This window comes from Ambystoma mexicanum, chromosome 1p, assembly GCF_040938575.1.
Source record: "Ambystoma mexicanum isolate Mex_15411 chromosome 1p, UKY_AmexF1_1, whole genome shotgun sequence".
Classification (NCBI taxonomy): domain Eukaryota; kingdom Metazoa; phylum Chordata; class Amphibia; order Caudata; family Ambystomatidae; genus Ambystoma; species Ambystoma mexicanum.
The window spans coordinates 705,769,232-705,796,823 of NC_090921.1; the positions used below are offsets into that span (position 1 = coordinate 705,769,232).

General features: G+C 44.3%; 1 protein-coding gene across 3 annotated transcripts in view; it reads right to left on the reverse strand.

The window, feature by feature from the left end:
* FDPS (farnesyl diphosphate synthase) overlaps positions 1–27,592 on the reverse strand; it is a 174,940-nt gene that overhangs the window by 134,143 nt on the left and 13,205 nt on the right. Inside the window, exons 2-6 of one of the 3 annotated variants that reach the window (XM_069650049.1) lie at positions 19,643–20,013; positions 17,412–17,558; positions 15,125–15,265; positions 8,325–8,405; positions 8,069–8,191 (exon numbers count right to left, since the gene is read on the reverse strand). In XM_069650049.1, coding sequence (XP_069506150.1) covers positions 8,069–8,191; positions 8,325–8,405; positions 15,125–15,265; positions 17,412–17,558; positions 19,643–19,801 — 651 coding nt within the window. In that variant the 5' untranslated portion in view covers positions 19,802–20,013. The remainder of the gene's footprint in view (positions 1–8,068; positions 8,192–8,324; positions 8,406–15,124; positions 15,266–17,411; positions 17,559–19,642; positions 20,014–27,592) is intronic. The other 2 variants (XM_069650052.1, XM_069650054.1) reach the window with 2 other exon arrangements.

Genomic DNA, 27,592 nt, shown 5'->3' on the forward strand with positions numbered 1-27,592 from the left:
GAGCCATCCCACGACAAGCTTCGATCTTCCTGGGCTGCAAACTGCAAATACCCTGGTACATCGAGCCAGAGTGCAACGTCTTCCGAAGAACGAATCTTGCTGAAACATAAGGGTGTGGGGGTGACTCTTGCTAGACCTCCAGAGACACAATTCCACTCCTTGAAGTCCCTTCACCAGAGTGCTGGACCAAGATAGTGAGGCAAATTCGTTCTGGGACAGCCTTCCTTCATCTGGTACCTAGAAAAGGGCTCCAAAATAACAGCCGCGAGAAGCACTGAAGAATCCTTCTTTGGGAGCCTTTTCTGTCGACTGCTGATGCAAGTTCCCAACCAGTGCCCTGTCTTTCGTCATCACGACCAAGAACCCAGAGACTGGGTTCTGTGCTGCTTGATCGTGAAGGTGTCTGTCTGCAAGCTCTTCTTCACTGCTGAGGTACTGTGTGGCTTGGGGTAATACTTAACTAAAGTCTTCTGTCGTTCCTGTGTGGCTAAGGTGGCAATTCGTGTAGTTGGGAGTTTGCCCATACCATTCGCCCAGGCCCAACGCTGGAACACATCTAGGGAGCCTTCTACGAAGTCCCTGAACACTTCCACCAACTCTAAAATCTGATACTTATTTCGACGCGAACTCCTCTCCAACTATGACTTTCCTATAGTTCCGTCTTACCCTGACCTGCCTACAGCTGGCTCCTGGACCACCGGGGTCCCACTTAAGCCTCTAAGACCACTCATGTCCTAGAATAGGGAAGGACTTCTAAAGGTTAGGACTCTGCAGAGAAATAATAAAAAATAAGTGTTGCAAAATACTTACTTTTTCTGTGTTCGTGTGAAACTTTTATTTCTGAAACAGAATAAATTACCAAGTTCTTTCAGTCTTGTCGCACCTCTGAAAAGTAGAATACATTATTTACATTCAATAGTTTATTACCAATAGGGTTTTACTCCCCTTGAATAGCTTACCATCATTCTAAATGTGTCTACAGAGTTCTTACTTATCCTTGAAGTGCATCCTACCATCCTGAAAAGTAATGGATATGTTCTTGCTTACCTTGGAATTGTGTTCCACCATTCTGAAAAGTAATGTTGGTGCAACTAGATTATTCTAGAAACCGAATAAGTAAATTTGTGTACTACCAAAATAGGGTCTGCTTACCTTGAATTGCTTATTGCCATTCAGAAAGTAGACTAATGTGGTTTTACTCACCTAACAGTTTACGGCCATTCTAAATGTGTAACACTCTATTTTTAACTCACCTTGAACTGCATACTGCGATTCCAAATGTGGTTTACTTACCATTAGCATAGTGCTGGTTTTTATAGAGGAAAATAAACCACTATTTTTAGAATACAGTGCATCAGTGTTTCTTTAGACCATATGTATGCTACAAGTTCTTTGTACCTTCCTACAGCCCTCTCTCCCTCCTAAGATAAGCCTGACTGCTCTGTCCACACTACCAAATAAGTAGTACAGATCTATACTAAGAGTTGGAGTTTACTGTATTCCCTAAGGTATAGTTGTATCAAGGCCCTTGTGTGGATTTTAGAAAAAAGGTCCCAACACCAGGGTATTGCTCGGACTTTCCCGGTACTGCTAGCAAGCCTCTTCTTTGAACATACTTCACCCCTGGTACTCTTCTTCACCAAGGGTCTTCTGTGAAACGGCCTCCACCGGAAACCCAGAAACTGCTTCTTGGGACACTTTCACACAAAGTTAAACTCTGGCAAAGACTGCCCTGAATCCACTACTGGTCTCTTGACGTCTTTAAACATGCTAGACTATTTAGGAAAAGTGTATTTACTTACATGCTACTGTATTTTCTTTTTGTGGGGGTGTGGGGGTCTGAGGGGGGGATGTTTAACTAAACTCCGTAAAACCTTTTTCTCTTTGCCTTTTCTTGTGTACAGATCATATTTTCATTAAAAGAAATATAGTAATTGGACATTTGTCACTGGGTATAAACAAAAAGCATGCACTGTACCTGTGAACAACCCCAGCGTCACCTGGGAGTTAAACCTGGGCTGCTCTGTCACAACTACTACTAAGAGAGCCCATTCAACTTGAGCGAAACACAATCAATACCCAAGTCAGGAACATACAACTAAAGATCCCAACCTCTTAAAGAAAAGCTCCATAAGATGTTGTCTGTTTGTATCAATCAGCTAAAGGTTCACCGCAACATTTTGAAAAACGGGCCCAAGTCTCTACCTTGGGAAAGGCTTGGAAAAGACAACCTGTGGCAACAAGGTTCGCACTTAAGGTAGCAAGGCTGAGCCGTCAGGCTAAACTAACAAGGGACGGGGTACTGCTGTACATAGGTGTCCAGTTAAAGTACTGGAATCAAAAGGATCGAATGCCAAAAGGTGAGAGTGCATTCGACCGAAAACAAAAGGATCACATTTTTTTTTAAATGTCTATTTCTTTTTTTTGCTATAGTTTAGCTAAAAAAAAAGGTTTTTACACCAAAAAAATAAATAAAATCCGATCTTTTTTTTCCCATCGAATTGACTCGACCCTTTTGTCATTCGACCCTTTTGAGTCGATACTTTGACCTATAACCAGCACATACACTTAGCAATTAACAGATCAGTAAAAGGCAACAGATGGGCAAGTGAGGCCAAAATAACTTTTTGTTGTTCTACGTTTTGATTCCCATGCCCCCCCCCATCTTGTGGCGCTTGGAAACACCCGTGTATAGGCACCATACAAATGTACAATAAATCACACTACATAAGCCTTGGACGGTTCCATGTGTTAAAATCGCAGTAAAAAGGGCGTGGTTTTGCCGCTGCAATCCATGTAAAGGATGCGGGGGACACCCCTGCGACCCATTATGCCATTTAAGGGGAGCGGGGGACATCCCTGCTCCCCTTAAATTGTATAACTGGGTACACCTTTACCGGGTCAAACCACTGCATTTTTGCTGCGATTCTTTGCACAGGCGACATTTTTTGCCGCAATTTTATTACTGCATACCCCTTGAACTTACAAGGCAGCTCAGAACATCCTTAGGCTAGACTTCAGAAGTCCAATCCTATCTACTGAGAGTCAGCTTCTCTATGAGTCCCAAAGTGTTCCGATAGTCACAGGTGAGTAGCACTAGGAGAGGAAAGTCAGGGTTCAGGGCAAAGAAGCAGCCCCTTCAGAGCACACAGTAGGGAGGTAGTAAAGTGACATTGCCGGCTGGTTACCGGGAGGGGCGCACATCAGATAAGTGACAGAGCATAGCAAGGAAGCCCATAGCAACCAAAATTTCCAGGGGGTCTCCCCCCCCCTCCCTGACAACATTTTACAAATAATGGATTAAAAGGATGCATTTTTCAGCATACTTTCTATGAAAACTTGGCTCAAAAGCAACACAGTTTACATTTGGCTGTGTAGAGTAACAAATTACAAAATCCAATAGATGCAACTCACCAATAGCACACAAAGTATTTTCGAATACATTTTCATGATGACTTTACCCACAATATATGCCAGTATACAAAAAAGTAATGCTAGCTGTGACCATACTGATCCATGCGGTTGCACCAATACATGCCAAAATTACCATAATAGAACATGCTCCTGTTGGCTTTGCCCATGAAATAAATGCCATGCTACAGTTAGACCATATACCCAGACTTTCTGTACGAATTTAGTATAGTCTAGCCACGTAACAGCACTTATCATGCATGCATGATAAGTGTGGTTATGTGGCTAGACTGGCCTGGCTTCGGCAAGGGAGCGGGTTTGAGAAACCTCACTCACCTTCAAAGTTAAAGAAAATCTAGGCAGTCCAACAATACTGCTGGGGGCTTCTGGGAAGCAAGGGCACGATTTGCAAACAACTGCCATAAAAGAACCATTTGTGGGCAATACCAAGCTAGCATGCAGACTGATTAACTTCCCAGAAGGTTTTCCTTTCATCACCGATTGCCTATCCGGCATTTACTACTGGATGGTTGACAACAAGATGTGCCTGAACGGCTTGAAGACAGATATTTTACTGGGGGGGTTGCAGGTCAGATATCCTGAATATAATCCCTACCACCTTACAAAGAAAAATGGTAGGGTTGATCTTCGATAGAAGCGTCCTGTTATAGCTGAAAGTGAATAGGATTGGTAGGCTAAAATGTTTTTTTTTTAAAAAGGAAAAAAAAAGCATTGGTGTTCTTATGATGGGATCAGAGGCTTGCATGCAGGTCTCAATAGGAAAAGAGTCCAAAATAGAGCAGCTAGATAGCCCTTGAACCCTAATCAAACGGACCACATAACGCCAGTTCTCAAACCCCAGGATCTGGCTAACTGGTGCACTAATCACATTCATAATGTTACCCTCGACACGCTGGTCTGAAATACCTGGGCAGAGGACTCTCACCATTCTAGTGCCAGAATGTTAAAATTCTCCCTCACAAGGACCTTTAGATTGCGCTCTGCCAAACAAATAACCCTTTCTCAGTTTCAATGAGCTTCCAATCACAGGGCGGCCATAACTGGAACACCTCCGGTTATTGACCACAAGATCTGCAAGGCAATTAAAATTGTGATATCCAAAGCAAGCATTCTTAAACAATGCCAAACTATTGACACCAGTGTTAGAGAGTGACACTGACTGAAGGTGAAACATGATTGTCTATTGCCTGACAGCAGAACTAAATGGAAGCCTCAATGTTAGGATTTACCTAGACCGAACGCTTAGGGTTCAGGATGATCAATCCACACCTACGTTGCAGGACTGCTCTGTATATATGCTGTTCCTCGACCAGGGTAGACTAATCAGAGCAGTCTAGGTCAGACTCTCAAGAGAGGAGTATGGTGAAAAAAACAGTTTGATATACAATAGTCATACAGTAGATTAGTATACAATAATTATAGCAACATAAAAATGGTTTCAGTGCAAAAGAAAAAGGCTGTGGGTAACTTTTCAGTGTTGAGTCTTTAGGCAGTGACTTGTGCAGGAGTCACTAAATGTAAAGGAAATATTTGTAGAGCTAGGAATACAGTGTTTTGCATGGGGTTTTTAGAACGAAGGCAAACCCAGTGTCATCCAACAGGATAAGCACACCAAGACACAGTTATGGTGTGAAGGAGCGGTCAAGGTCTAGGCAGAGTCCTGACAAGGCATGGTTGTGCTCAGCTTGCTGTGGACCAATGTTATACAATGCGACAAAGACAAGTGGAAAGCATGTGGTTAGATGGAAAGGAGCAGTTAAAGTCACTGTTAATTAGAGAAGTTGGCTGGGTGAAACAAGGACAAATGATGACTTGCTTGAGGGGATGAAAGATGTATCAGATTCCAGGGTATGGGGTAGCGACTGCAGTAGCCAGAATTGCAGTTTGGCTGGCGGTTACAGGTGCAGCCCAAGGATTCAGAAAGTGAAGTTGCTGCCTTGGACGTTTGTTGGTTGCAGATCATACTTACTCCCAGATCATTGAGAGACTGGATTCTAAGCAAGATGACAAACCAGCTATTCAATGTGACCAGCAGTCCTGTGGGTTTGTGACTTAGCTTTGCTTGATACGATATGTTATTTATAACATGCTTAATACCCAGAGGTTTCTAAGCGCGGACCCAGGGATCGAACCTGTGTTGCTCCGTGTCGTCTTGCTTCCAAAGCGAGCACGTTGCCCATGAGCTATCCTCCCCAGACGAAGCATGCTTGTCAAAACATGAGAAGGGATCACTGGTGTGGTTCCCTCTGATCATGTGCAGTGAGGTCTGGAGTGGGCATAGCCCAGCAGTACTTTGAAGTTGCATTGTAGATTCACTGCAGCTGCAGAGCTTTTTCCATGGGCGATTTAGTCTTCCAGGTACTTCAGGACAAGGCCCAGTGATTGACCAAGGTATGTTTTCTGATGTTTTGTACCGGGCTAACATTACAGAACGCGCTTCTTCGAGGTGCGATATGTTACAGAGTTCCCCATTTCTATACAGTTCTTGGGTAATGGACATCCAACTTCCAATCGGGCACCTTGCACAATTCAAACATTTGGCGGCCAGTGTATCAAAAGTGGTCACCACATTCAAACCATCCCAGCCAAACACAGAATGTGGATTCATTATTACATGCCAGACAGCCAAACATCAAGCCACACCTGTTTTTGGTAGCCCAAAGCTTCCAAACTGGACTCAGGAAGGCCAGAACCATATATGGCCCACAGTTTTTTCCATGCGCACCCTATAAACACTGCATCATTGTGTAGTCTCACTGGACTTCTAAAAACCTATAGGAAATTAGGCTTTGCAGAGCTCTCAAGCTCCATGTGACCCCACGTTAGAATGCCACCCAGTGCTGTTTTTGTTCGGAATTATGAGGTTATCTACCCACCGGGAAAAGGTTTTAAATAATTGCTGGTAAAAAGGTGCTTTTTTACAGCACACTTTCTGTGAAAAATGGGATAGAAAGCCAAAGTTTACAATCAGTTTTGTAGGACAACACAAAGCGTTCCATCAGATGAAAGTTATCAACAGTGCATTGGAGCAATTTCTGACATTCTCAGGATGGCTTGTCCCACTATATGCCATTTGCCAGTGTAAAAACATTTTCATACGGGCTGTGCCTTTACATGTCCATGTTGGCGGCAGCACTATATGCCAATAAAGCCACATTATTCAGGTTTGAAAAACGAATCTGCCACTGTAACAAAACGAGTCTTTACTGGCTGCACCAATGTAGGCCAGTAGAGCCAAGCAACAACACTCTTGTCTGAAAAAGAAAATGTAGCACCCCCCTCCTCCCCGTCCCCAATCAAAGCTCTTCTCCCTGTTCCAGCACACACATTCACTCATTTCACACGTGTAGTCATACAACATAACTCTCCTTCACACGTGCACTTACAGACAGATGTCCCTTCCTGCACATACATAGCATAAATACATCAATGTTTTTTGTCTTGACTCCAGACACCACTCACCATGATGACTCACTGGCTCTTGCGCAGCAGGAAGCAGGCCGTTTCCCAGTTTCTACATACGCCTGGTGGAGCCAGAGGACCTCCATCTCCCTCACAATGGGCTCTGAAGGTGAGAGAGGTGCAGTTGCACTCCTACACAGATTTTGCCCTGCAGTACCCCAGCCTCCACCCTCAACGGCCCAGCCAAGGCCGGGGAAGCCAAATGTCCCAGCGTCATATGGCCCATTGGGCATGCGCACTGGGGTACTGCAACTGTCAAAGCGAGCCAAGGAGCAGGTGCTCAGCGGCAATAAGTAGCACTAGACATGCTCACAGTTTACTCTGTCCGTCTCCTCCATAATGTTGGGGGTGAGGGGCGGCTCCCTGTTGCTCATGATAATGGATAGGTCACCCCGGACCTCTAAGGGAAAATGCATCAAGCTGCATCTCCGGTAAGGACCAGAATGGGGTTCCCACTGGGGAGATGGGAATAAGAGGTTGGAGAATCAGCAGAAAAAAGACAAAAATGCCAAGACAGATTATGATTCCATCCTAACATTGTATATGCTCCCAAGCACACTTATTAACACATGTCACTGTACGAATGGCAATAATGAACTTATTAAAGTTACATATAATAGTTAAAGTCCCCAGGAATCGAAACTTTGGGTGCTGTGAATGGGCTTTACCTTTACCCAAACTTGCCCCTTGTATCCCACGTCAACGCCGCATGTATGACATTTCTACCTGCCTTCCTTTTACCCTGGGCACTCCACTTCATGCTCTGGTACCCAGGAGGATAGGGACATGTGACACATTACAAATCAAAAATAAATAACTAGAAGGGCAATCACCAACATCATAGGAAAGTATGAACGAGCATCATAAAACAGGCATGAAAAGGAAGAGCACAGAACAAAAAAAAAAGATACAGCAGCAAGAGAATATAAACATGCACCAGAGTGTAACAACAGGCCTGGAAACTGAAGCGCTGAGCAAGAAGAGCAACGACTTATATATGCAAAGCACACAAAGAAAACATTTTGGTTTTAAATTCGGCTTCTTGTGCTGGATCAAAATGCTAACAGGAGATCAGTCAACAGAAAAAAGCAAGCAAGCAAGCAAGGACGGACGGGAACCGCAGCAAGGAAGACAGGGAGAGCCGGCAGGTGTACCAAAAGTGAGCGGGCATCACCTGGAGGAACAGTTCCAGAAGGTTGAGGTAATAAGGCTTCTTGCGACAATACTTCATCAACAGACGGTATATGCAGGATTCCAGCAGGAAAGAGTCATTGATGGCATCGAGGCCCACGCCGTCCTGGAACAGATTATGTTGACACAGGTCAGTGACATGAGAAGGGTTATGTCCAGACAAGTAAAATATTTTAGCGATTTATCCATAATATAGCAGTCAGACTCTGGATTAGCTACTGCTGTCCCCCAAATCTTACCTTTTTATACCAGCAAGGCTGGCCCCGCCGCATCACTGAAGAATCCATGATGTCATCAGCAACCAGGAAGAAAGCTTGGAGCTACAAAGAAAGTAAAAGCAAAATACTGTGCATTATTTTCATTTGTAAAGAGACCGATCTATGTACTCACTTTAGGGTAATCACTTTAGGGTGCTCAAAGACAAGCGTAAAGGGACTAAGAGAGAGGGTAAGATAAGGTTGCAAGAAACAAACACTGGATGATAGTTGCAGCATTCACAGTAACACAGAATTCAGTGCTCTAGTTCTTGAAGTGCCTTTGACCACTGCAGGGCATTGGCAGGTACAAGTAAAAGTGGGAAGTAGCAGGTTATGTTGGCAAAGTTCCCTTAAGAAGTCCCTTGAATATAGTTGTGTCGTTAGTGTGTAAGACCAACAGCAGGCTGTTTCACAAACAGTTCTTGTACTGAAAGCTTCAGTTTTGGGATTTTGCGTGCCTTCCTTTGTTGCATTAGATTTGCTGCACATGAGTTCTTGACTGTGCAGTGTTCGAAGCGGTCAGACCGGTATTTCAGGCTCACCTATGTAGTCTTTGTGGGATACACCAAGAACAGGTATGATTTTTTTTTTTGTTTTGTTATGGAACCTGTCTCGGGTTCCTTTGATGGGTTTATGTAAACCGTTGATTTGGGACCCAGAATCATCCTTACAATTGGAAGCATCACCATGTGGAATGGAGAGATGAACTTCTTATAAATATTAGCCATTCCAGTATCGAGATTGACAATGCCTGTATTAATTCTACTTTGTGATTCAAGGCAAGCAGTTGAAGTGCCTTTTTTAGTAGGTTAAGAAGGTGTCAGACGTTTCGTGTTGCCAGGCTTATTTGTGTAAGAAGTTGGATGTGCCACTAAAATATAACTTTTCATCTTTATGCTTTATTTCAACAGCCATTTGTCAGGGTTAACATTTCCTGGGAATAGAAACAAATCGAGATCAAGCGAATTGGTGGTGAACCAGCTCTGAAAGTAGAAAGACAACTGGTGATGTAAACTCCAAGTTTCTCTCAGTCAATTTTGAGAAGAATTTACACATGGTCTGCACAGAACAGTAAGAAGCTTGGAATATAGTGTAGGTTTTGAACAGCCAGTGCGAGAGGTCAGAACCCCTGTGGAACACAGGGCTCCACCCTCAGTCACATAGTGGATTGGAAATGTCCCATTTCTGTCTTCACATGTGGGGTTAACCCATGTGAAGGCTGTCCTTCAATTCCAACAGTGTGAATAGTATGCAGTCGAGAGGTATATTATGGCCCACAAAAAGAAAATCATACACTGCACACATCAAATAGGATTAGAATATAGATTTGGTCATTATCTGATGGTTTACATTTCGAGAGGTTTCTATGCTATTGGATGCACAAAAACAGGCCATTAAGGGGAGAGTGGAGTTTGATAATTTAGAGGGCATGGGGCTCAGAAACGTTATGGTAGATATCATCAGGGATAATAGCTGGTTATGTTCTGGATAAGAGAATGCGGACTGTTACCAGAATAGTGTTATAGGTATTTGTTAGGACAGTTTTTCTAAAGTCCAACTAAGGGCTTATTAAAACCAGTCAACTGCGGCAGTACAAGACTCCAGTCTTAGTATAAGGCTGTACCACCCGAGTTAAGGGGAGCGTAAACAGAGCAGCCAGGCTGATCTTAGGCAGGAGAGAGGGCTGCAGAATCAGTACAAGGAACTTGTAATAGAAATATTGTCCAAAGAAACCCTGTATTGTATAAATGAATGGTTTATTTAAATACAAGTAGGCCCAGATATATCTTGGGGGAAATAAGTACCATCACATTATAGATAACCACAAATAGAAAAACACAACACTATACTTTACAGTACACAGGCCAAAGCATTGACCTTACTTAGAAAGCTAACAATATTTCTAGGTAAATCAAACCTTATACAACACATTCAGTATAGGTTACACCTATTCTTGGGGAGTAAAACCATAAATTAATTTCTACTTTACATTAATTCAAGGGTAGTAGATCCTGTCAGTTGTAGGGGAGCTGGCTCTTGGGGTGTAATATTCAATTACAGTTGCTTTTCAGTTCACAGACTAAGGGAAGCAATAACTAACTTATTTTAGGGAAACACAGTTTTATAAAGGGAAGTAAAATGTATACACTTTACAGGAGCTATAAACCTAAAACTGTTTTTTGTGTCTGTCTGAAACAGACCAGAGAAAGCACCCCCACTCCCCAGTGTTACACTTATGAATGACTCAAAGTTATTCTAGGTAGGTAAAACCTAAGGCAGACTAATTCTGTACAGGCTAACAGCAAATCAGTGGAAGCAAGACTCAGTTGGGAATCATATACACCTAATCTCTGAAATAAATAGTTAGTGAAGCCAACAGCATTAATTTTGGGAAAGAGGCAGAGCCAATTTACAGGTGAGCAAAATAACCTTACATCTACTTTCTATTAGAATGGCAAAACAGTTCCAAGGAAAGAAAGATGTTACATATACCTTTTAGAATGGCAGAACATTTCTAAAGGTAAGTAATAAACTTTTGTAACTGTTCACTCTCAGAGTTAGTTAACAAACCAACTTCTTTTGCAACTAACTTTTAAACACATTCTCTTTTCTAGGCAAAAGACCCAACCTTAGAAATCTTCCCCTTATTCTTGGAGCATGAGTGTTCTCAGTTGCAGAAGGGGAAGGGGGTCACTAGGGTCTAGTGTCCAACAGGCAGGTCAAGATAGGTTCTTAAGTAGCAAAAGTCAGAGTTCCTAAGGAAGACTGTTAGGACAAGCAAGTACTTGGGGCCTGGGTGCACTGGACGAGAGGACTCCCAATCACAGAAAACACATCAAAACTACACAGGAATCACAAGAGACTTAAGGTAAGTAAATACCCAAGCCAGTACAGTACCTCAGCACAGAAGAATATTTGCAGCAGGAGACCTTCGGGATCTGTAGCCAAAAACCTGGTTGTTGAATTCCTACATTAAGAAGACAGGGCACTGGAAGGACTATTGCGGCAAGGATCACGGAGAAGGCTGTAGCCAAGGTTTTCCTTGTGGCTGGATGCAGCCCATTACTGGGGCTGTATAAACAGCCTGCAGTAAAGGTGCACCGAATTAATAAAGGGTTCACTGCCACCAGCCATTAAATGAAATGTTGTCCTTGGATCATAAATGTTACATTTAAAATGAGAAAGTATCTCCCAGCACTCCACACAAGGTGGGGGGAGGGGTGGGGGTGCTGGTCCCACTTAATAAAATGTGAAAGGGATCCACAGATCCCTTCTACCCTTGGGAACTGTAGTTCTCACATGGTTAGCCAGAGAAAGTTAAAAGGGGAGCTCCTAGTGCAGCTCAGCAACAATAGGCACTCATTGCCAAAAGTTGTCAAAGAGTATAACTTAAATGATACCCATAATAAAGATTATGTGAGTGTGGAAAAAGGTTCCCACTCAGAGGTATAAGGAAAAATAATCCACCAGTAAAAGCAAAAAGTTCTGGGGTTGTTCCAGGTCAGGATGATTCATCATTTCTATGAAAATCTTACCCAACAGTATTCGATAGACACAGGAAGGAATGCCTGAAACTTCTGTGTTGGGAGCTAGAGGTTCCAGGTCTAAAGTCGCCGGAGGACAGTTTGTTGTGGTGACTAGGTTGAATTTGATTGGCAAATTCATCATTGAGAAAGTGTTAAACTTGTCAACTAGATCTTGTGATGGGCAGAGGTCCTGAGCACTTCAAGTGGGTTATCTTTTCAAACGCTCCAGTTTTGCCGATTACCATGGACTTATGATTGACAAGGAATTTTATTTAAGGGTGTTAATGTGGCTGGTATGCCACTTATCTGTAAGGCTAAGTGGTAGGTTTCCTTTTTGGGAGTGGTGATAGATAGAAATATAGTGTGTATCAGGGGGTTGTTGGTGTGGAAACATACCAAACTTGTACACTAAATTACCTTCATGTTATGGAGTCAGGTTGGGTGGCCAGGAGGTTCAACTTGTATATTTTCTGGAGGAGGGCTAATTTGAATAAGATGTGTTAAATAAACCTCTCTATGTGGGGATGTGGGTCCCAGCCTGGAGTAGCCATAGCTCTGCATCAAGTTTTGAAGTGGGGATTTATTGTTCACTTGGGAAAGGTTAATATTTGTATCCCTCTGCACTGTCAAGTTGCAAGCTATAAGCCAGGCTTAAAAAGTCACTCGACATCTCAGCTCTTCTTACGCAAGCAGAACAAATATTTCTTACTCTCCAATAAACACTTGGATAGGGAGCAACGAGTGCACATTTTGAGCCCTGTTCTAAGTAAATGTTTTATGTGTGCCATTGTATAGCAATGTTAAGCCCTGCATGAATATCACAGGATATTTGTGTCTGTGAAGCCATATTGCACTTGTATTCATCAGTAATGGATCTCTCTGGGTGGTTTCTAAGGGCAGTTTTAACGGCTTCTGTGCATCTTTGAAGGGGACTGCAGGTAATAGACCAGAAAACAATTATGAAGGAAACTGTACGAACATTGAGATCGGACCAAGGATTTACAGTTGGATGGATATAGATTTAAACTAACATTTCTTTTTAAATTTAACCAACAGGACTATGCAAGAAAAGACTTCTTTTACTGCTAGATTCGACATTACAAACAAGCAGAAGTGAACCAGTGGGGTTAAGAGGACAAATCGGGTTGAGAAGACAGATTAATGACATGAACACACTTTACAGAATTAGAAGCTTAATTAATTACTAGGATAATGGAGTCAGTGACGAGCACTGAGCCCACTAATAAGTGGATCACAGCATTCCAGGTAGAGTCTGGGAGGACAAAGCTAACAGGTGGCAATGTTTGACAACTGCCCTCCACCCGTCTGCCTGGGCTGGCGATTATCTAACAAGAGATAGAGGACAATCTGCAGGTGCCTTTCAAGACTTTAATGAGTGACTTACTGGGTGCTCACAGTAGTCACAGTTGTGGCGCATCAGCCTCAGAGTTGACTAAAGTTGCCCTTCTCTTCTTTTTAGAATTGCGAACATTTGGTGAATATGCTTTTACTAAAACATTATTAAATGCTGCCCAAAGACCAATCCGATTGCCTCGTCTTGAGGCCACAGGGATTTTAGGTTTACTTAAAGTACATGACTCTCAAATCGAGACATTAATTTTTGGGTTGAGGGTGCGGGGGGTCACATGATCTCTTGCATGTGAGCTGTAGTCCTCCTGAAAATCAGTGGGCACTGGCATAGGCAGATGCCAGGCTGTGATAGCGTGAATTCATTCCCGTGTGTGAGATCATTCCAGAATGCACAGGTCAGCGGAAGGATGGTCTGCCATTGGCTAGCTACCCCTCTATTGGACTGATTTTTGGTGTGCCAATAGGTGCTGTCTCCACTCACCGACTCTGGAGGGATAAAAGCAGAGCCCCTTGCACACTCTTCTTGGAAACCCGGTTGTACAAGGAAGGATGCAAGCTCTGTACCAGCATCCTTTGACTCTCTGAAAAATCATACGACAAAGCTCTGCCTCTCCAGATGACCAGAAGGAACCCTCTTCAATCCTGTGAAGACAACTGAATCGCAGCTCTTGCATGAAGGAGTCTTCTTCCAGGAGCTCCTGGGTATGCCTGCATTGCCAGACCCAGAAGCTTGTGCCCCTCCACTGTCAGGACTCTGAAGACCCTCTGTGGCGAACCACCCAAGAATCCTCATCCCAGGAAATCGGGCAATTGCCCTGGTTACATCTCCCCCGACTGAGAAACTCCAGGGGCCTGTACTGCCTCCAATCCTGCAACTGCACCATACTCACCTTTCTGGTTCTTCTTCCATGGATAGCTCCTCTCCTGTGTGTGGATTCAACCTTTCTCCAATATTCATTACAATGTGAGCTCTTTCCAATCCGGCCCCATCCTCTGAAGTAAAATCCTATAGCAGAAGACAACATGAGAAATCGACCACAACCGAGCCGCCTTTCTGCTTCTCTGGCTCCAACAACCTTCAGACTGGGAATCCACACACAGATCACAAAATAATAGTCCTTCCCAGGACTTGGGTTCTTTATGCATCAGTGTGTCATTGCTGGCACCCTCAGTGGACAATGAGAAATGTGCACATCAACCACCTCAGGAGACCACCTGCTGCAAACTGCTTTTTTTTGGTCCCAGCATATCCCGCTTGATCTCCGGACAAATCTTTTTTTGGTTTTCCTCCCGGGAACCCTTAGTCACGAAGGGTTTCCTGTGGGACTCATGCCATAGCATCTGCAGAAACTACTCCTTGGGACTGCATTTTCTTTTCTAGGAAACTCTTATTGAACTCTAAAGAACTATTCTTAAAAACGTACTACTTTACCGATATATTGTGGCACTTATTTTACAAAAGGTGTACTTACCTATATTCGTTGTAATTTGTCTCAGCTTTTGTTATAGAAAGATTAGATTTGTATAAAAGCAATAGTATGTGGACATTCTCTAATTGTGTATAAACAAAAAGTGTGTATTGTACCTGTAAACTGCTACATCACCGGGGAGTTTGGGCGGGGCTGCTCTGTCACCAGTACCATTTGGAGTGCATGGTGAGCTTGGGGGAAAATCACTAGCAGCGCTTAAAACAGGAAGATGCACCAAAAGACCCTTACTACAGGGGTTAAGGAGCATCTCCCAAACAATGTAGACCCATTCCCCTACCACCAATACAAAGTATAACCTTTTCGCCTCAGCCCCCTCTGAAGCACTTGATCTGTAGTGTACTCTGCACCCCCCACTACTAGGCTCCAAATGCAAGAAATCATATTTGTCACTCACTAGCTCAACACTCCATCCGACAGCCAGCACAGGTTCCAGGTTGCCCGGCTTCTGGAGCTCTGGTCCTGCCAGCTCCCGAAAGGCTGCAAGCACCGTCAGCCCTCGATTATTCTTCCCACCCGGTGTTGTATACTCTACAACCTGCAGAGAAGAAATGACTTGTGTTATAAATGCAATATCATATCATTTGTACTAAGGCACATAGCAATTATGCTTAGTTGTGATAGTGGTGGTCTGTGGTTAAAAGCCTCTGTGCTGATCAAATTTAATTTGCAGCATCTGTGCCTCTTTTGTATTAAGTGCAAAGAAGCATACAACCTATTTGTGTTCCTCTTGAGTATTAATCACTGCAAATCCAACAGACTATTCTAGGTTGGTGTACAGGACAATCATAAAATGTATAGCTAGTTTTGAATATAAATCGGAAGGCGGGTTGCATTGGTTGCAATTTCAAATCTCATCGGGCTCTAGGCACAGAAATCAAATTATTTATTTTCCAAACAGCGTTTGTGAATGAAACAAAATATAGAGGGAAGTAGCCACTTGGCAGATGCCAGTTCAAACCCACCTCACTGTGACCTAGTTCACCACCTCATTTTCTAGGTCGTTCAGGGTGACATGCAAGCCCAGATAAGCTGAAGGTGGCAAAACAGTAACATGGAAACAGACCCACCTTTTCTGTTAGCCAAACTTTAGGCACGGTTGGACGTTTGAATAAATGCACTTCATGTGATTGGTCATGATATAACCCTTCACTTGTGGGGTGAAAATGTCAAATTGCAAGCTACTAGCCATCCATAAAAAGTCACCCACCTTTTCAGCTCTAAACATAGCACACATTTCTTACAGTCAATTATCACTAGCTAGTGGTGATTGCATATGTTCACATTAATTACATTAGATGCCTTCAGAGTAAGCATAATGTTAGCACTCCCACTCCTTTACCACAACAGCTCAAACTTCAACTATACCCATGCCAAGATTCCACTCCGGTGGTGGCAGCTCCGACAACTTGAAACTCCTTTAAAAAAAATAAAAAACCTGCCTGCAGTCTCTGCACTATAGGGATTATTAAAAAAAAAATTATATTTAAAACGGATTGGATGAGCAGGAGCTAAAAGCAGCCATCGGCCAGTGAGCAGGAGCTAGCTCTGGGGAATATTAAGCTAGTACAATGCGTGCAGCCAACCTAACTTCCATGTGAGAAGCAAATCATGACTTTGTCCTATAAATGTGACCAGTAATGCTTTAGCTGTCTTCTAGAAAGGCCCCAATGCTCCTTCATGCGCAGTCCCAACACAGAGGCATGTGTTGATGGCATCAGATGGCCTAGGGAGGGACAGTTTGCTACGGGTACTTGTTAAATCAAGTTAATCAGGCATTTCTAGGGTACAAGCTAAATTCCTCCAAGCAGTCTTGATCCTTGCAGTAGCTAACCGAATCCATCTGTTCTAGAGATGCAGCCCTCTGTGAAAATGTGACTGAGTGGTTCATCCTGACTGCTGGCACTAGAAACTGCTAGGGTCACGTACCCAAGGAATGCACAGTAGCCTTCCCTGCTGCACAGTATACCAAACATGCCTGTCCCAGTTCTTGAGCCCTTCGCCTAGGTCTCGGCCAGCAAAGCCTCCACCTCACCATGCAGAGCAAGGCCAATGTTTTCTATGCCAAGACTTATGAGCAGTGCCACACCACAGCACCAAGGGCATAGGACACTAGCTCCTCAAACTGCCATGTAAACAGAATACCAATTTGGGGGCTAATCACAAAATGACTCTTTTCTTCAGCAGCTTTTGCAGGAGCCTAGGCTGGTGCATGAGGTCAAGGGCAGTCCTATTCTCCCCAACTCCTTCAATTGTTGCTGTGATGCAGCATATAGAACAACAGAAAGAAACTGGAAGGCTGGCTATGATAGACAGGTGTGCCCCTTTCAGGATATACTTTACCGACTAACTTTAATGCCATTCATTACTTAGAATTACATTCCCCTTCATTCTGGTTATATTTTATTTGTGCGTTTCTGCTTATAAATAACTTGCCTATGGTAATACTTTACCTCTTGAACTCTCCATATACACTTAGAAGTTAGCCGACTGCTCGGCCCTGTAGCTAGTGGAGCACAAAGTGGCACTTCAAGTCATCGGTTTGACTTTAGATATGCTATGGAATTAAGTGGAACCCTTCTGGTGACAAGACCCTCCAATCTGTTGTGCAAAGGATTCTCAACACCAACCTCTTCATTCCAAGCAGAGGTCCTTGTGTCACACACGATTTGTGCTGCACTCACCTCTTTAAGGCGCGCAATGGCATCTCCCACTTCCGGGTGCTGCAGATCATCTTCTGTGAGGTCGCGAACGATCTGGGCAAAGAAACCAACAAACTCCTGTCTGTCGCCAGAGGCGTGCTGCTTAGCATTCACACTCATCCTCAGTTTCTGAATGTAGAAGACAGACAGATGGGTGAGCCAGTGTTAATGGATGGTTAAGTATGCTCAAAACCTGTAAGCAGGTTAAAAGGTGACAGATGGATTAGAAAGGCGGTTGGTAACTTATGCCCTCCCCTACGGAAATAAAATAAATCAAGGAATCCATGGTCAGTAATACATACTGCTAATCAAGGAAAGGCATGGAATGAAATAAAAACAGGAGATCTGGCGGCGGCAGCACAGCAGCCCCCATCCCACCAGATGCCTCATGTCATTACAAAAGCTGCCTTATAATAAGGAAGACCACCACTCTGCCAGGTCCTTATGTTATGAGGGGTCAAAGAAAACAAGAAGTGTAAGGTTTTAAGATTCAAGAGGCATACACCAATAGCAAAGCACTGAAGAATGTGCACCTAGCAAATAGGAGTTCAATTGTATCACAGATGTGTGTTACACTGAGCTGACTGGTCATCAATCAGCATAATATTTAAGGAGGCATCTGGCGCCCAGCAAACACTTGATCTAGTACTCTGATTACAAAAGGGATACGCGGGGCCCCGCGCCATCTTGGGGTCCCATCTGGAACTCAAGAAAGCAGAAGAGTATATCCCATAACCCCGGGCAGCACAGTGTCAGTTGGCCATATATGGAAAGAGAAGAGTCTATAGCCTTCACGCTATTAGCCTCTTCAATGTAACTGATGCCTACCATATCCCAAAGCAACCGTGGGGCAGTACAGACATATCACAAAGCCAGCATATCAGGAGATAGTTGGCAAATATACTATATTAGCCGACCGCCAATATGAGGCTTGAACAGATTTTATGTATTTCAAAGAACATATCCAGTGCCGATTTAACATTTAAACCACTAGACCTTTGAGAACAAGGGTTTAAAAGTACCGGGAGTTGTTAAATCTTGGGACCTCTTGTTTCAACTACTCCAAATCTAGTGTGAGCTTAAAATATTGGTTTGATCAATATGCTTCCCCGGTTGGTCTATATATTCTTTGTATTATCAGATACCAGTGACTTTACCATTGTTCTTTTATTTCTTTTAATTGCTTTAAAACAGAGAACTTACTTCGTACCAGGCGACGAGTGTGTTTGAGCAGGGGTGCACCTAGCAGTTCTCCAGATAAGATTTGGAAGTGGCAGTATTTTACTTCCTTTTTAAAGTTGGGAGTAAAAATGCAAGTCCAATTCCCCATGAGAGTATTTTATTAGCGAGTACAAATGTTTCAACTGAAAAACTGAATCTTTTTTGTAACATGCATTTCTTTACCCTTTGTTATTCATCCACATTAAAAAGATACACGTTTACTTCTTCCAATTAGGCTGTTGAAATAGTAGTTTCTTCCTGTGGTACTATGTGCACTACTGGTTCAAACATATCCATGGTGCTGTAAGGTTGAAAGCAGGAGCGCACGATTCAACGTGTCTTTTTTCTAGGGAGTATTTTTACTCCCGATTTTGATTTTTTGGGAGCATTTGCCAATTTTTGGTGAGTAAAAGTGGCCGATACACACCTTATCTGTAGGGCTGCTAATGCTTTAAGCAGGAAACCATGCAAGCCTCCGCAGATGGTTTATGGGGAAGGTATCTACTTAGGTTGGGAGCTTTACTCCCGAGATGGAGCTACCCCGTCCCCCCCAACCACAATATGCATCCTACTAAAGAGAGAACACTTACTCTGCCAGATCACAATATTGGGATTTTACCAATTTCCAAATGGATCCATGTGTGCACAACATCAACCATTCAGACATAATTTTAATCAGAATCTTCACATTCTAGCTTATCATATTATATGGTGCATTTACTGGTGATAGTTACAGAAATAAGGGTCAAATTATTGGCATTAATATGTGTACTTACTGCAATTTTTAAAACCATACTACTGAACAAATACCTTTCAAAGCAGTGTTGTAAAGGTTCTTCAATACAGAGCTGTAATCAAGGGTCAGTCATTGCAAATCCATCAACAGGTTATAGTGGACAAAAACAAATACAGCATCTCCCACTTGTCCCAAACAACATTTCACAAACGCCCCCGCCCCAAATGCAGAGGTGATAAGTCCTGAACTGACTCACTGTAAGCACCTGGAAATGAAGCAGCTCCTTCTGTAGATTCCCCTTCTCACCGACCATGAGCCAAGGCAGGCTGGCCCGCTCATCTCTCGGGACAAGTAGGTGTCGCACCCAGTGAGAGCAGAGATGTGTCCGTGTGGTCCATAGCAGACGTGACAACATGATCTCACTCCTTGTGTGGTACAATGGGAAACCTTGTTCCTGTAGTTCATTGGAATTCCCTGGCAGCCAGGCTCCCCGGACTGCATCCCATTCCTGAACAGAATTCCCTACTATGAGGCTTCTATGCTATGACAACCCACAAAGGGAGAGCGTCCTCATGTTCTAGTCAGGGATCATTGAAAGAGATGCATTCCAGTACTGCAGATCAGGTTCTGGGGGAGTACAGAGGAACTGTGTGAAATGCCATGCATCAAACCCACCAAAGTGTGTACTGGGAGCAGAACAGCATTGCATGTACGTCCCAAGTTAAGGTTCCCATGTGACCTCAACATGTGCAGTACACATAACCTAAGCAGAGGGGCCATTTGTCCAAACACCATACCCTCTTCAGCCACCTCTTCCTACAGACAGAAAGACACCCAGATACAGCAAAATGGGTGCAGTGGTATATTACAAAGTGAACACTCATCAGAATGCAAGGAGGACACACACTGTACAAATCTGGGGGCCCTTGAATAATGAGGGTGATGAAAGTGTCACAAAGGTCATCAGTTATGCCTTTGCATGGAAGTGGTAGAAGCGGGTCATTATGCAACGAGTGACGAGCAAGAACTAATGGCGAAGAGAGTCACAAGGACATGTGTATGCAATGTAGACAGAAAGTGGTGCTCTATGCGGATTAGTGGGCAAAGTGGTAGGTCACCATTAACATCACTAGTACAGCCTCTTCGAAGCAATCTGGAGAAAGAGGAATAAGGGATGGGAGGGAGAAATGTCAGAGGGGGAAGATGGGGAGAAGAGGGAGCAGTATGGTTGGAATAGAAATCAGAAGGATGAGCAAACTAGAACTTAGTAAGGGAGCACATTGAGAAAGGGAAAATAAGACTGTGATCCCAGACATGCAACCCACTTACTTCACTCCACAGTGCCTGCAGACAGACCCTGCCTATACTCTGGCTCACTTTCGAATGGTGTGATCCAGAGGTTAAGTTATTGAGAGGGAGAAAGTACAGATGTAACTCCCACATGCACCTCTCCTCCATCTCCCTAGGCAGGTGGGTCTTCTGGGAGGTCACCATTGGTCGAAGAGCTTAGGGCCTGACCCTAGGCTGCTTGGGTGATAGTGCCATAGTTAAGAGCTGTTAAGAAGGAGTTGTGTTAGAGAATTGTAGACCCCAGAACTATGCCTATGTTGTGGGAGATGAAAGCAAAACAAAGGAGAGTGTTTAGCAGTCTTGTACTTTTAATTGGGAGGTCAGGACAAAATGATGTAGTGCGAGATTAGGTGAGCCATCTGGCTTTGAAAGACAAAAAGGATCCTACATGCATACATATGCTGGATCAATACTGTGACAGTCACTTGTATGGTCCGGCCAACATTTTACTCATTATTTATCTAAAAATTACCCTCTGGCCATGCAGTATAACCTCACTGGCCAAGGCCTTTTAATTTAAAATACATTTGGTTCAGCAATTAATCATCAGTGGGCCCCCATTGCAACTTTGAAAGGTTGAGAGTTCTAGAGAAACAAAAGCACATCATATCTCCTTGCTGGTTTCCTACAGCTAGCACACGCATCCAACCTGGCTATCGCCCATCCCTGCCTTTGTTTTCACATTCAGGCCAAACTCACGCTTTTCCTCTCATCCAAAGGGGCACTTACTTATTTTAAGGGTCATGGTGCCATATTGCATAGGTCAATCTAAAAATCCCCATTTGCTCACTAACCCATGAGGATAATGCTGCAGCACAATGCCTTTCAATACTAAGCTGATGTTGGGCGGGCATTTAAAATCCAGAGGACCATTGGTACAACTTTTTAAGGTGAGAACTGTCTATCTATTGTGTCAGCACAATATGCAGACACAAGCAGGTACATTCAACCTGGCTAATGCTCCAGCCTTACATTTGGAACTGGCTACATGCACCAGGTAACAACTATTGAAGCCTGAAACGGCTTCCTTCTTTTAATTGGTCAACCTTATAAACACAGTAGTGATCCTATATGCATTAGTCCTTTGCAGGAAGGTCTTAATTACCGACCCGAAGCAAGCAATACCATGAACTTTGTTCTATCATTTCATCCTGATGAAGGCTTGCCCATCAGCTTTAGGTGCCCACTCAGCCGAAACTCAGTCCCTTGAGCCAAGGACACTAATTTTGCTATGAGTTGTCCCCATGTTAACTAGTTAGAATTGCATTTCTTTTTTTAAAATAAATATAATTGGTATGAAGGTGTTGTTCAATAATCCTTTCATACATGGGTGTTTCGAGAGGGAGCTCCTTTTCACTTTCTCAGTCCCTCTTAGGGTTTTCCTGCCCTTGCTAGTAATGGCATATACAGGAATTGTGGTTATTATAAGGATAGGTGACCAGGGTCGGTGTGCAATTAGATGCAATGTAAAGAGGAATAGGTGTGTTTTGTGGATGGATGGCTTCAGTGGCTGCATGTACTGGATACTGGAATATGAGGATTCGATTGCACCAAATGGATGTCGCAATAGATGTGTTTGCCTGGATGAACAGTGAAATAGGTAAAGGAAGAGACATAAGGTGAATGAATGGTTGTAACAGCTCGCAAATGAGCAGAAAGGATATAAGAGATGCATTATTCGAATGGTCAATCGCCGGCGTTATCAGAACTGAGTGACTAAGAACCTGAAAGAGGCAGGCCACATCAATGGGTGGACACACTAGAATAGATAAATCAATACTGAGCACAGGTAGTTAACACCAGAGTACCCAAGGCACGGCAAGGGCAGATTTAGGGAGCACTTTCTCTCAGGAAGACCTAGGAAAGTCAGTAGAAGCCCATATTGTATTCTTCACTGCAGCAGATTAGGCATCGGAAAGCGATCAGGTCCCTCAGAAACAGAAATGTGAGCTCCTGTTAGAGCATATTTGTTTTAAGAGCAACAGGAACACAATGAGGACAGTCTCAAGTGGCCTGCATCTCAGACACAGCAGGGTGAAATAGTATATTGCCTTAAAGACACCATAATGAAACCAATGCATGTCTATATCCAATGTAGAGCAATGGTCATGGTAGGCTGCACGGTCTTGCTGGATGGCTGTTGGTTTGTGCGAAGTGGGTTTTGTGATGTCTGCGATAGTGAGGATGCGGTGTGTGTGTGTGAAATGGAAAAGCAGCCCTACAGCATATTTTCCTTTGCAGTTGGTGAGCAGGTGCAAGTGGATCTAGGTGACATGGCCTAAGCCCCACCCACCTTCTTGACCCTGCCTCTTTCTTTCGGCTCTTAACTCTTAGATCAAGGGGCATCTCTCGCCCAGGCGTCCGAAGTACAGTACAGACGAAGATAAGGGCAAATCCCGTTTGGACAGGACCAGAACCCTCGCCCATCAGGGACGATCCCTTGAACATGCGTTTCACTCCTTCCATGCCTCCACTCTCACCCAAACTCCCCTCCCCCAACAGCCCATTCCTACCATCACCACCAACATCATGGACAACACATGCAGCAAACTCAGCCAGGTCACCATACACCCCATCATCCACCATTAATCATCCACCATTACAACAAAATTGATGCTCGCCAATGTCCGCTCAGCAATCAATCATGCAGCAGACATTGCCAACCTCATCACCACACACGGCTTGGATGCCATCTTCATTACTAAGACCTGTTTGACATCCACCTCCACCCACATCCTAGATGTCCTCACCCCCAACGGCTACAGAATTCTACAACAAGACCATCCAAACAAGATCAGCGCAGGCCTCGCCATCATTCACAATGCATCATCGGCATGCACCCAGCTGGGCGTCGCCACCATTGGCTCTTCCGAAAACCTAACCTGCCACATCCCGAACTCCCCAATGGTGATATCTGTCCAGCCACCATTGTCAAATCATGTGCAGAGAGGTTGGTGCCTCTGATCACCAGATTTGTTAATCTTTCATTTAGGGAGAACACTGTCCCAAGCTCGCTTAGAGAGGCCTGCATTTCACATCGCCTTAAAAAAACACTCTCTGGATCCCAGCATCCCAAGCAACTATCGCCCATTACTAACACACCCTTTCTTCTGGAAATTCTTGATAAAGTGGCATATCAACAAATTCTAAAATTCTTGGAGTTAAATAACATTCTAGGTTCCACCCTATCCGGGTTCAGAAGCAATCACAGCACTGAAACCACTCTCCTTGAGCTGAAAACATCCATTCTTCAGCATGTGGATAAAGGTAAATCATCGCTCTTGATGCTACTAGATTTTACTGCCACGTTTGATATTGTTGATCATACCATCCTAACCACTGGACTAGAAGACACTGCCCATTTCTCTAGCGAGTCGGCTAGTTGGGTCCTCCGCTTTCTCTCCAAGCGGATGGCGAGAGTCTCCTTTGAAGACTCCATGGCAGAAGAACATGTTCTGGAGTGTGGGTGCCCCAAGGTTCTGGTCTGTCCCCAATGCTCTTTAACCTCTTTATTCTCACTCTTCAGCTGCCTGGATGCGGAAGGTGTCAGGTATGCAAACTATGCGGATGACACTCAGTGTCTCTTTCCCCTTTTAGTCAACCATGAACTTGATTCACAGGCCATTAATAATACTTACAATCACATCCATCAGTGGATGACTTTTAATGGCTTGGTACTTAACAATGGGAAGACAGATCATGCTAGTAGGAAGCCTACAAACTGTGTAAATTGGATCCTATGTATGCCACCTTTCAAATTTCTGACTGCCTTCTAACAACACTCGCTAAAGTTAAAACATTGGGTTTGATATTGGACTGAGCTTACTATGAAGGCGCATGTCAGCAGCCTTGTATCACAAGCTTCCTACTATGTCAAGCTACTGGTACAGGCAAGACATTTCTTGACAGGGCAGACAGCGCGACACTGGCATGTGCAATCAGTGGCTCACGCCTGGACTACTGTGCCACTCTTCTTCAGGGCATTGCAAAAACAGATTAATTGCCGACAGGTGGCCCAGAATAATGCAGCCAGGGCGGTGACTGGTATTCGCAGAACAGAGCATGTGTCTGCAGCAAGAAGATCACTCCATTGGATGCCAGTACAGAAGCGCATCCTATTCAGAACACTGCATTACGCATGCTTGTCAGCATATCTAACCAAAAGGATTAGGTGGTTGCCAGTTAAGCAAGCACTATGGAAACTCCTGCTGCCAAGCTCTCATGTTCAGAATAGTTGCTTCTCAGTGGCCGCTCCTCGGCTATGGAATTCCCTCCCACCGGATCTTAGATTGTGTGGGGCAGTTTCAATCTTTAGGGATAGGCTGAAGACCCTTCTCTTTGAATAAACCTGGCCATCTCGTTTATTCACTTCACTGTGGACTCTCTGGTTTGGTTGACTGAAATGTTGATCTTATTTGTTTTCTTTGTTGTCAGTCTTGTCCCTGCGCTTCTATGCCCATGGGTGTTGTCCCAGCGTGGAACAAATAAATTAAATAAAAAGTCACTGTTGATCTCGTTGTTAGGGAGAATTCTCTGTTTAGGCTGAATTTCCTAACCTAGTGAGTCCCCCAGCAGCTTTGCTGGATTTCTGGAGTTTGTTTTTTTCCATCCTGCCAAGAGTGAGACTCTTTTTCTCCCACTCTTGGACATGTATGTGTGTAATTCCTTTAAATGTCAATGTGTTTGATGGGCTATGGGGTCTTTTACTCCATAGGGTCTCATGTTTTCTATGTGTGTTACACCGCACCCTACGTGCCGTAGCACTGGGGCGTCCTAGCGGACCTCCCCCATAGACTCCATACCCGGGGACTGACTACTGTCTCCCCGGGCATGTAAAGTCACCATTGGCTTTACTAGACCTAAATTTACTAACAGAACTAGTACAAACCATCTTATTGTGGACGTACTAGTAGGGGTAATTCGATTACTCCTGGATCGGTTATTCGAGGGGGCACTGTCCCGTCCCCCCTCGTCGAGTTTTGGCTGGTGGCAGTGGAAACTACTTGTTATGTTCGACCCCGGCATTAACCCTATGGGACTCGTCCCATTGTTGGAGATTGATACTTTTTCCTCGTTAATCTCTAACGTACCACCGGTCTACTTATCTTAAATAAGTTTATCGGATGGTATTTTCTGCCAGAACTCGGTTTGTAAAATGGCGTCTGTGTTCGTCTCTGTGACTCCTAAACCAAAGGTTGAGCCCTTTGTTCCACTTTTGGCAGGCCTCTGGACAGAGACCCTCCAAAGTGGTGCCATTCTGTCTGGGTTACCACAGGGGTGTGGGAGGGGGTTTAGGCACCCTGGACCGAGTTGCCTTGCCAACTCCGGTCGCACTCTGGAGTGATTGGCCCAAGTGGTGAGCCTCCCCGCTCACCACTTAGCATGTGTTGATTGACAGCTAGGCTGAATGAATGGGTTTTCTGCATAAAAGCAGGGCTTTTGGGACTGGATCTTCAGAAGTCGCCACAGGACCCAAGAATCCGACGAGGGTAACGCTGAGCCGACCTGCACGACGACACCTCCGGTGGAGCCCTGCGGAACCGACTCACCACTTCCCGACGACAGAGGAGATCTCTCTGCCGGAGAGTCTCTTCCCCTGGCTGGTGGGAACAACCAGTCCCCTTTGCTTTTTATTCGCCTCAGGAACGCCGTGGTCGAATTGCCCGTGCAGAGCACCTCGGCAACCGGATAGCCACTACCCTTGTACCGCGACCAAAAGGTGGTGCCTTGTGACGGAGCACTCCGCGGCTGGTCTCTTCCCTGGTGGTGCACCGGACTTCACTTTTCTTCGACGACGAGATTATCTCTACTCTTGGCAAAGACCCGACGTGCATCCACCACCAGGAACAACTGCCCCCGCCGGAGCTGTCTCTCCACAAACAAGGTACCGTGTACGTCTGGCTTCCCTTTCGATTGGTTCGAGTGAGGTGTCTTAATCCTCTCCTTTCCGTTGTGTCGCCTCCAAGCTTTTTCACGTATTGTTCTGAACTAGTTCAATCTGCCGATAACAATTTGCTACAAAGACTCGAACGCATCTCCACTAGAGACTTTTGGGACATATCGCCTTGCCTCTCTCCGAGTGGGCCTGGCCTCTGAACTTTATGATCTATTGTGGTTCTTGCCTTGCATTTTTCCCGTGAAGTATTGAGCTGTGTAGAATTCATAACCTGCTTCTTTTTCTCTCCCGTCCTAACTAATATTAGAGTGCCATCTAGGTTGAGGCATACACCTCTGTCTGTAAATAAGTGGTGCCGGTAGAACCTAGACTTGTCGAAATATTGCTAGGGGGATTGATCGTTTTCTTCTTCGTAGAGTAATTGTGTTTGATTTGTTTGCCGTGATAGTGCCATAGTGTTTTTGATAGATGTTTCGTTATAAATAAATACCTTAATATCTTTACACTGAGTCGCGTTGCGCGTTTGCTTGTCTTACTGTGAAGAATTGCCCTATCTTGTATACTCCACATACTGCTTAACTCTTCTTGAGGGAAGTCTGACTGCTCAGCCACAGCTACCAACAGTGAAACTGTGTGGTACAGACTGCTACCAAGTGGGTTTACTGCCAAACACCTGTAGTCCTAAATCTTTTGCAGTGGTCCCAGAGGGAACTGCACAGGTTTCCGCCTAACACTCATCTACAGACCACACAAACCAAACACCTCCTTCATCGAAGACTTCACGGGCTTGGTCAGCCTCAGGTCTCTCACGCATGCCAACATCTTCATCAGCAACTTCAACATTCCTGGCAACTCGCAACCAAATCAATGAAGAAAGACCTCCACTGCCTACGGAACCTGACAGAGCAAACAAAAGAACCAACTCACAGGAAAGATAATATCCTCAACCTCATCATCACC